This window comes from Montipora foliosa, chromosome 2 (assembly GCF_036669935.1).
Source record: "Montipora foliosa isolate CH-2021 chromosome 2, ASM3666993v2, whole genome shotgun sequence".
Taxonomy (NCBI): Eukaryota; Metazoa; Cnidaria; class Anthozoa; order Scleractinia; family Acroporidae; genus Montipora; species Montipora foliosa.
This window is the reverse complement of record NC_090870.1, coordinates 65,580,288-65,590,287: the sequence shown is the minus strand read 5'-3', so window position 1 is coordinate 65,590,287 and position 10,000 is coordinate 65,580,288. Positions and strand designations below refer to the sequence as shown.

General features: G+C 39.9%; 1 protein-coding gene across 3 annotated transcripts in view; it reads right to left on the bottom strand.

Moving 5' to 3' along the window:
• LOC137986234 (tyrosine-protein phosphatase Lar-like) overlaps nucleotides 1-10,000 on the bottom strand; it is a 91,500-nt gene that overhangs the window by 62,106 nt on the left and 19,394 nt on the right. For all 3 annotated transcript variants that reach the window (XM_068833469.1, XM_068833465.1, XM_068833477.1), the window contains exons 3-5: nucleotides 7,942-8,001; nucleotides 7,001-7,045; nucleotides 2,034-2,162 (exon numbers count right to left, since the gene is read on the bottom strand). In XM_068833469.1, the coding sequence (XP_068689570.1) occupies nucleotides 2,034-2,162; nucleotides 7,001-7,045; nucleotides 7,942-8,001 (234 nt within the window). The remainder of the gene's footprint in view (nucleotides 1-2,033; nucleotides 2,163-7,000; nucleotides 7,046-7,941; nucleotides 8,002-10,000) is intronic.

The following is a 10,000-nucleotide window of genomic DNA, read 5'->3' as shown; positions in this document are numbered from 1 at the left end:
CCTCACTTTTAAGGGATTGTAGGAAAGGGGCATGTTTGTAAAAGTGAAGCCAGGTAAGCGTTTTTTGTAGGTGAATTTATCCAGACACTTTGCAAATAGACTGGAAGAGTGACTGCAATTTGTGTTAGACGATTAGCTTTAATTATATTCGAAATTTCTTAAAGGTTCAAAACGATTCTCAAGTAGTGTCACGACAGGTGTTGTGGTTGCTTTTAAAGAGACCGATAAGTTTTTTTTTCTTCAGAAAATATTAAAGCCCAAACAGGTGAGTTATAGTACTACTGAATGGAACTACAAAGCTTGCTTATATCCTGATTTAATTAGCGCTTCATTACTACGGGCCACAGACGTGATACGTTGAACGAGTTGAACAAAGGAGATAAACTTAACATTGCAGTTAGGACGAAAAAGATGCAATTTTGCATTGTGATTTACCGACAAGAGATGTGTTGTTAGGTAAATAAAGAGTTTTCGCAGCGGCTCTATTGTCAGTAATTTTCAAGACTTCTTCCAAGAAATTTATAACCGCTGTCGGACCACTATCTGATCAGTCCTAAAACAATCACATAAACATTTCTCCTTAACGGCAAGTCTTTTCGGTGACAATTAACTTCAGAGTCTCTTTTAACCATAACTTGGAAGGAAAAAAGATAATCGAAATTAAATGGCTAATTTTTGGCGACACGCTTTGTTGAAACTTTAACCGGAAGTGGCCTGGTTAGCCATCTTCTCGTAAGTTTTTTTCTTAGTAAAAAGCCTCAACCTTAGTATTTTTTTCTTGATATTACTAAACTAAGGGCTGAACTTTGCAGGGATACTAAGACCTCAAGATATAAAACATGGGCATGGAAAATATTTGGTCTGAAAAAGAGGCCATTTCCGGTTGCTTCCCATATGCTTCAAATATGACCAAGTTGTAATAACAGCCACAGGCTAGCGAAAAATTTCCATGAGCTAATGTTCTCACCCATAAAAGCCTAAGGATAGGGCTTTACAAAGATGGTTTTGTTTTTGCCTGAAATTAATTTCATGTTGCTAAAAGAGAGATTTAAAAGTGGCCAAAATTGCACTGAAAATCAGCCTCTGGGGACCCCTGAGGGGCTGATATCCAGAACCCGGCTAAAAAAAAGTCGTTGAAGCTGAAACTTTGGCATATTACATAAGTCGACATAAGTACTTTGTGTACCAATTTTAAGCGAAATCGGCCGACCTTCATTTCCAAGTCTGCCCCGGTCTCTCAGGCAGAAGCTCTTAAGCAGTTGCAAAGGGATCCTGGGAAACTTCCAGGTTTAAACAGAACTGAAACACATGACCGACCAATTGCGTTGCAGTTCTCTACCTTCAGAGCTATCAAGCTCCCCTGAGAGCTGGGCAGTTGCAAGAAAGGAAGAAAGGTTGGAAGATAGGGTTGTGATAAATGGTGCCGGCATTATTACGAGCATAATGCCGGCATAATAGTTATGTTTAGGAGCATAGAAGTTGATAAAATTATCCTGCTAATAAAACACCAAAATAATATTGTTAAAAATGTCCTGTCAATTGTGGTCTTTGTGGCTGTTTTATGCACTTATTTGACTTTGTTGAAGGCCTGGCTACTTTACTTTATGCCTGAGTCCCCAGACCTGTACGTCTGAGAGTGCAACATGAAATAATATGTTAGCCCCTATTTTTGTCCAGCATCTTTGAGCACAATGCTAAGAAACGAGCATAATTTCCAGCATAATGCTCAAATCGTCGAGCATAACTTATCTAACCCTAAAGGAAGGAAGGAGGGAGGGAGGAAAACCGTTGAGCGAATGCAAGAGGTCAGCCATTGAGAGATTGGTCAAAGCAGCAGCGTCTGCCATAAACGGCAAACGTCTGGCTTAAGTTTGCTTTGAACCAACAATCACTGAATGATATCGAGCAACTTCTCAAAAGAGTTAGAATAGGAAAAATATAAATGATTTCATGCTTTATGACAAGCAGAATCTTAAACCTAGAACAAGCTCCTGAAGGAGTAATTTGTTTTGTTTTCTCTTAAAATCACCTACCAGGCTGTGGAATCCACGATACTTTCGCATTGAAAGTTTTCGAGCCATGTCTGCACGGTAAGAAGTTAATGAGAATATGTGCGTAATTCACTGCATCCTTGGTATATAAAGAGTCCCCACATTTTGTTCCTGTTGGACAATTATAATCAGCATTATTCACACATGACCACAAGGAACGGTGGATCAGCAAAAAAATCTTATGAAGGGTTCTTTTCTAAAGAAAAGGTGGGTGGATTGACTATGTCAAACTTTCTGTCGACTTTAACATGAATTACAGTTACAGGTGGTAAAATTAGACTCAGCAGAGTGAGGAGACGTATAATAGCTTCGCCGTTTTGCCTTCGTGTCTCCCTCTCTCTCACTCTCTCTCTCTCTCTCTCTCTCTCTCTCTCTCTCTCTCTCTCTCTCTCTCTCTCTCTCTCTCTTTGAAAATTATCCTTTTTGTCCAAATACATCTATTTGTGTGCACACTAGACACGTTTTCTAATTACTGGGTTGCCAAACCCCGTCGGTATCTCCGTTTCATTTCTTGGTTTCTTTATTTCTTTATATTTTTTTTTTACTGGGTTGCCAAACCCAGTCGCAATCTGCGTTTCATTTCTCCGCTTCATAATTTTTTTCCGTGTCATGAAAAGTCTTCCCTGTCACTCCCCTGCGAAGTGGTGTCTTTGTGCATAGAGCGCGCTTTCTGCATGTATTTTCTTGGGATCGACAGGGTAGTGGAAATGCGGAGATTTCTCTGGTGGAAACAGTAGAATATTGAACTTAACCTGCAATGGCGTCGAAAGTCTTGTAACGCGAATGGCGTTTTAGTGGATCTTTAAGCAAAATATACCCTTATGGAGCTCAATAATTGAAAGTCAATTGGGTAGACAACACCGGGGGTGAAAAATAAATATCTGGAACCTTAAAAGCGACGAGTAATGGACCTCGACAACAATCTATCGCCCGTCGAGCCGAAATCAAAGTGAGCTGTATTTCTAATTTTTTACCAAGTGTGCTGTTATGTAAAACACTGAAACCAAATGGTAAATTTTCTGGTAACTTATGGGTTCAACAAAGACAGTGAACGAATCGAACACCTTAAGTGGATCTGTGATCTCTGCTGTCTGGCTTTTATATAATTTTATTTGTACTCAACTCTGCACAGTCTTCAGGTAAAAAAATAATTGGAAATTTGACAGCCAAGAATTATTTGAAAGAAGGCTTGTCGTCTATTTTGTGCTTCATTATTCAAGGAAAAGGTTCTTCATGGAAACGGTTTGATCCTGAAATTTATTTTGTTGCCATATTGCTTATGGCAATTTGACACGATTGAAATAGGAAGGGTTTTTGCCTCTAATAGCAAATATGTTGTTTGTTTTATTTTATTTTTTCTGGAAAAGGTGGCCTTTATGAATTCATTACGTTTTGTAATATGCGAGCTTAACTGGATAGTTTTTATGGCAATGGTAAGGCATTTTCGAGTCAAAATGAGGTTTGCGCCTTTCTGGTGTGTTAACTTAATTAAATATACCATGTGCGTCTCGTGAGTTTGTATTTGCCGTCCGCCGTAACCTTGATTTCCACTCTCAAAATTACGTTTATAATCTACTTTTTGCGTAGAATAAGCTTTTAGAATGATGTTCTTGTCTTCTGTGGTGATACATGACGATTCGGGAACATTTTGTGAAAAAAATATTTATAACGGGTCACACGCGCAACTTGATCGCCCGAACTTGCCCGATTATGCATAACATCCACTTGGCCTTTTGACATCCCATTGAAAAAACGCATAAAATATTCGCAGACCGGTCGATTTCTATGAAATTTGAAAGGGTGATCTCTAACGAATAGAGAAAGATTTCACAATAACTAAAAATTCCTGTGTTAAGCATGGGAATTCGACGAAGAGGTAAATACGACTAAATTTGTTGCGTGCGTTCCTATTTTTGTGTTTTGATTGTTGTGCAAATTTTGACAGGGAATATTAAATTACGAAAAAATATCAACGGACAGATCGTTACAAAATCTTTATTTTTAGCGGTTATGTGAACATAAAAGATGCAACGCTTGACGAGAAATAATATTTTTGTTAATATTTGAAAGAAGAAAAATTTCGCAGGAATTGGGACGCGGTGAAAATGAGTTAACAAATTTGCATACGTGCGTTGAAACGGATACACGAGGAGAAAGGAATTTTATTTCTCTGAGAAATGATTTTGTCATTGTATTGTAAAATGAAGTTTATTTGGGAAGGCAACAATATTTCTTTAACTTCCTGATTAATCCAATTTATTGCTACGACTTACTAGTGCGACGATTGTTTACATGAAACTTTTTGCGAATTTTGAGTGTCATGAAATTACATCATTTGCATGACAATATATCCCTTTACTCTAACACAAAAACATTCAGATAGTAACAAACTTTATATGTATTAACCATTTCTTCCGCTTTTGTGCTTGTCAGCATTGTGATTTGCGATAATTCGAAAGTCTCTTTTTTGTATCTCATAGATGTTTAGATTTTCAATTACATGGCCGCTCAACCCCGCAATTGTGTAAATAGTTCGGGCAACCCTAAAAGGAGGAATCCGGAAATCCGGAATCTGGAGCGTTTACCATTTGTCAACAAAAACCGAAAATTCCGGTTGGAAACTCAAATGGTACAGCTCATTCCACCGGAAAGTTTCTGGAAAAGATGGAAATCCTCAGAGGTATTCCTCTTTTCCCGTTCCAACCGAAATGACCGGAAAAATCCTGTACCATTTGTAAACTCCCACTCGACCCGGTGCACTTCGGCCTCTTTTCCCGCCATTCGACGCTGCAGATGCAGTCGTCATTTGTTTACTTCTAGCCGCAAGAGTCTCGGGCTTGGCGAAACGCCACACCAGGAAAATCCTGTACCATTACGAGCATTCCATTCCAACCGGATTTTCCGTGCAAATGGTAAACGCCCCTGGAATCACAGGTCATTGTTTCACCTAAACATTCATAAAAGCTAACCTTAGGCCTAAGTAGGCCTAAACAAACGTTTTTAGGCTTAAGGTTAGCTTTTATGAATGTTTAGGATAGTTTTTACTCTCTGTATTGGTAAAACAATGACCTGTGATTTCGGATTCCGGATTCCGGACTTTAGGGTTGCCCAAATAGTTCACCCTGAAGTCAAAATAGATAACATTTCTCAAGAACCCGACAAAGAAGACTTCCTGACCCGACAGATGAAATGTAAATATTCAGTTAAATATTACAACAAAATTAAAAAAACCAAAGACGGAAGTTTCTTGGCTAAAAAGTACGTTGTTTTACTCTGAAAACGACGAACGATTAACATTCTTTCCCGTAGTTCATACAGTTGACACAAGGTGATCACGTACACCTTTATGGTTGCCTAGCACGCAATCAATTTCTTACTTTTGACAAAACATCATGGCCTTTCCATTCGTTCACAAAAGTCAGAGACTGCAGAAATTTTCGTGTTTTTATGATCGATTGTCATTAATCTTTCAATGACGGCAGGTATTTTTTGCAGGTTGCAGGGTTTAAGTTGCAGGTTGAAATTACCGTGACTGTTACATGAATAGCTAACCTTAGGCCTAATTAGGCCTAAAAACGTTCTTTAGGCCTAATTAGGCCTAAGGTTAGCTATTCATGTAACAGTCACGGTAATTTCAACCTGCAACCTGCAAAAAATACCTGCCCTTTCGATGAGAATTTGATTCAGAGTTATATATAAAACTATGCTTTTTTTTTTCTTTTGCTTTTCTTTTTCTGTTGGCTTTTACGGTACATTTTGGTGCAAACGTAAAGCCAAACAACGTTTTCACCTGGAATCAGATTAGACTAACAAGAAGAGGAATTATGAAGCGGAAACAACATCTTCACTCCTTTCTTAGTGTGTGCAATAAACGTTTGCTTCGTGCAACTGCGAGACATGCATGACATGCTGGAAAACGTCCGTCAGAGCAATTTGCAGTTAGTTTTCTGCAGACTAACAGTATTTATTTAAAGAAAAAACGAATCAATTTTACTCAAGAGCGTGTTTTGTTATCTTTAAACTGAATTTATTACCAAAGCTTAAGAAACTAAAAGACCTCAAAATGGGACAGGACAGGTGTGAACGTGAAGGGCCTCTGCTGGCGGGACATGTGAGTGACCCTCAAATGGTCTTAATGACCTCCACTTGAAAAAAATTAACTGGAAGGCTGCAGTTCAATACCACCGAATTCAGTGCCTTCTGTTTTTGTGTAACACGTACCACAGGCAACCCAGTGTACGCTTTATGGAGCGTGTAGTTAACAAATCAAACGTGGTTCAGCATTGTCTGTACTTTTATCGACAACGATATTCGTCATCACAGTAGTCAAAATGATGCGCCTCGTGATCCCACAACAAATTTTGTGATGACGAATATCGTATTCAATTAGAGTACAGACAACGCTGAACCACATTCGTTGTGTTTTTTACCACAATATTCAACGCCAAAGAAGATTTTTATTATAGAGCGTGTGACACAAAGAAAGAGCAAGCATTGTCTACAACGTTTTCGCAATCTGATTGGTTCACTTTCCAAAATGAGAGTTCCTGATTGGCTATTACAATTATGTGACACACTGACGCCAGCGTTGTCTAGACTCTTAGCGACAACGAGAAATTAGCCAATCAGATTGCAAGATTAGCAGCAATTGTGGTAAATTTTCTGAATTATCGAGGATTGGATCCAGCGTTCACTGAGGTACTTTATCCGATTTACTCCGCTCCCCTACCCTGGGGAAAGACGACTGTAGGCAATCCCCCAAACTGGCGAACTTGTCCCCGTGGAAAGAGAAGAGGAGTGGTTCCGCGGTGGAAATTGAATCATTTACAACCTTACAATAGCATTTCGAGGGAAACATCATTGCTTGCGACTAATGCTGACATTTTATAAAAATTAAAATATAAAATAGGTAAACAAACAAAAAATAAATAAATAATATTGAAAAGTACCTCTTATGTCACCAGGTTGCATGACGTTTGCCCAGATGTCTTGATCTGTGTGAAAAAAATATAACGCAGTTGATTATGAAACAAATTATCTTTCAACGCAAGTTGTAGTATGTACAACTTCCCGCTCCCCCTCCTCCTTTTTTGTTCAAATGCCTTTCCCTTCCCCCAAGCCAAATTGTCATTGAAATTCCTTCTCATTTTAGATGATTCAATGCCCCAATCGCGTGTACGGAAATAACACAACTTTGAAAGACATTTGTCCGCTTTCTGCGATTTTCATAATTCTTCGGAATCTGATCTTCAAGCGCCGATGGCCAAACTGCGCTTTGGCTTCCGTCAATCAAACGAGTCATTTGATGCATGACACAGCCTACCAATCAGCCTCTTTGGTTCACACGGTACAATCGTACATTCGAACTCGACGTCGATGGAAAGCAGTGGAATAGGCTGAAGAACCTCTAAAAAGATAATTGTCATAATGGTTTTCGAGCTGTGAACTAAACAAAAAACTCCAATTCACTCTCGGGAGGCGGAGTCGATATCTTCCCGGCTATATTCGAAATTTGATTGATGGAAGCCAAAACGCTGTTTGGCGCTTAGCGTGATTCCGCAGAATTATGAAAATCGCCGTAAGGCGCGTTAATTTCCTAAAAATGAAAAGCTTAAATTCAAGCTCATCATGCCAGAAAGTCGGCCTTTGACGTTACCTTTGAAACGCGCCGCACGTAGTTAAAATTTCCCACACTTCCCTTCATGTGATAAATTCCTTGTCTCGAGTCGAAATCTAGACCCCAGAGAATACAGAAAAGAATCTGCCCGTATTATGCTTGGGAGAGACAGGGCGTATTAAGGCTTCCATTGGAGTAGTCATTTAAATAGGATGACGTGAGAAGTTGTGCTAGACTGGACAAGTGTGAGCGATAGATGACACTAAAGCTCACCTCGCTTCATTCTTTTTGACTCTGACTTGACCTGCTGATTTCTGGTCAAATGAAGACTACCTATACACAAATGAAAATACGATTTATTTCTTGGTGTAAGTAAGTGATAGATAAATAACTCAAACACTGATTGGCGTTAAGCTTGATAGACAGGCCATCCAATTTTAAATAAGACCCATTTCAAAAATCAAACAAGATTTGGAAAACAACGTTTTCAAATCAACTATGACCAAAAAAAATCTGTTGAAAAGCAATTTTAGGAAAAAATAATCCGTTTCTACAGTATTGGTATGTTGCAAGGAAATTGTACAAATGACGTCCCATTATTCTACCTATTGGCCTAATTTCGATATTGTTATGTTCTTGAATACTTAATTAGATCGTGTTGTCTGGAACATTCTTCAATATTTAATTAGATTGTTTTTGTGATGCATCAGCATAAATTTTAAAACAACTGAGCCGCGTGGTTCTGCAAGTAAATTCTTTTCCTTCACGACATATTTGAGGACACTTCAAAGCCAAAATCCGGAGTAACCGCAGAATACCCCGCCACTCGAAGTTGTACCCCCGTAAAATCCGGATACTTGGCTACGCAGTTTGTGCACGCTCTTTCTTTTTTATGTTTTTACAACGGGAAATAGACACATTACGGGGCTACGGGGCTACGGGGCTACGGGGCTACGAGGCTACGGGGCTACGGGGCTACGGGGCTACGGGGCTACGGGGCTACGGGGCTACGTGGCTACGTGGCTACGCGGCTACGGGGCTACGTGGCTACGCGGCTACGGGGCTACGGGGCTACGTGGCTACACTTCAGAATACCTGTCCACTAACGCCCTCCTTAAATCTACGTATACTGCTCCCGTGGTCCGCAGTCCGCAGTCGCCTAGGAAGTCAATATATATTTACTAAGTGTTGAAATGAAGTGCTACCGCGGTCCGCAGTCGCGCAGTCGATGAACAATGAACTAAGCATTGAAATGGAGTGGTACCGCGGTCCACATTCCCGCAGTCGATGAAAAGTGTAGTTAACCGAAGAACAAAATGAAAGCTAACATTTTACGAGAGTTCTTAGGCCTAATCACTGCAACGAGCGCTTAGGCTTAATCAGTAAACGAGTGCTTTATTCTCTACATGATCTCGTGAAAAGTGAAGGTGACCGAACCGCAAAATGAAAGCTAAATTTTTACGAGAATGCTTAGGCCTAATCAGTAAACTAGTGCTTATTCATTTTGGCGACTACGGGACTGCAGTAGCAAGGACCAACAAGGTCAACACCAACGCGTTCGATGCAAGCGGCATATTTCGTGATGTTTATATAAAAATATTATGTATATTATGTCGACTGCGGGACTGCGGTAGCAGGATTTGATGAGATATTTCAGTCGCCGGGTATTCTGAAGTTTAGCCCGTTCTTGTTCACTTCGGCTCATAAATCATTAAAGAACGAAGTAATATACATTGAACTTTGCAGCTCCGTAGCCGCGTAGCCGCGTAGCCCCGCAGCCCCGCAGCCCCGTAGTGTGTCTATTTCTCGTTCTAAAAACATAAAAAAGAAAGAGCGTGCACAAACTGCGTAGCCATGTATCCGGATTTTAAGTGGTACAACTTTGAGTGGCGGGGTATTATGCAGTTAAGCCCAAAATCCTTCATTACGGCGATATTGCGAGCGAGAGTATCCAGTGTGATTATTCAAGTGTGACGGAGGTCTTATTTCAAGTGCTTTCAAGTCTGTGTTATAGTTGGCGGAGGCCGTATAAATTTTAAAGCTGAAGATTGGAATTGTACAGCTCTGTGAAGACTAGGTTCATTTGGTATTAAAGTTCCTTGTGTTTATCCGACATCCCTGCGTTCCGTCAGTTTGTAGACAAACATCCTCTAGACATCGAACTCGTAACAGATATAGAGAATACTTCATGGAAAGTGCGGGCGTACGGTATTTACGCACGAGAAATCAAGAAATCGAGCGAGTGAGCGCAGCGAACGAGTGAGATTTCCGATACAAAAACAACGAGTGCGTAAATACTGTCCAAAGCACTTTACATGTGGTATTGTGTTTA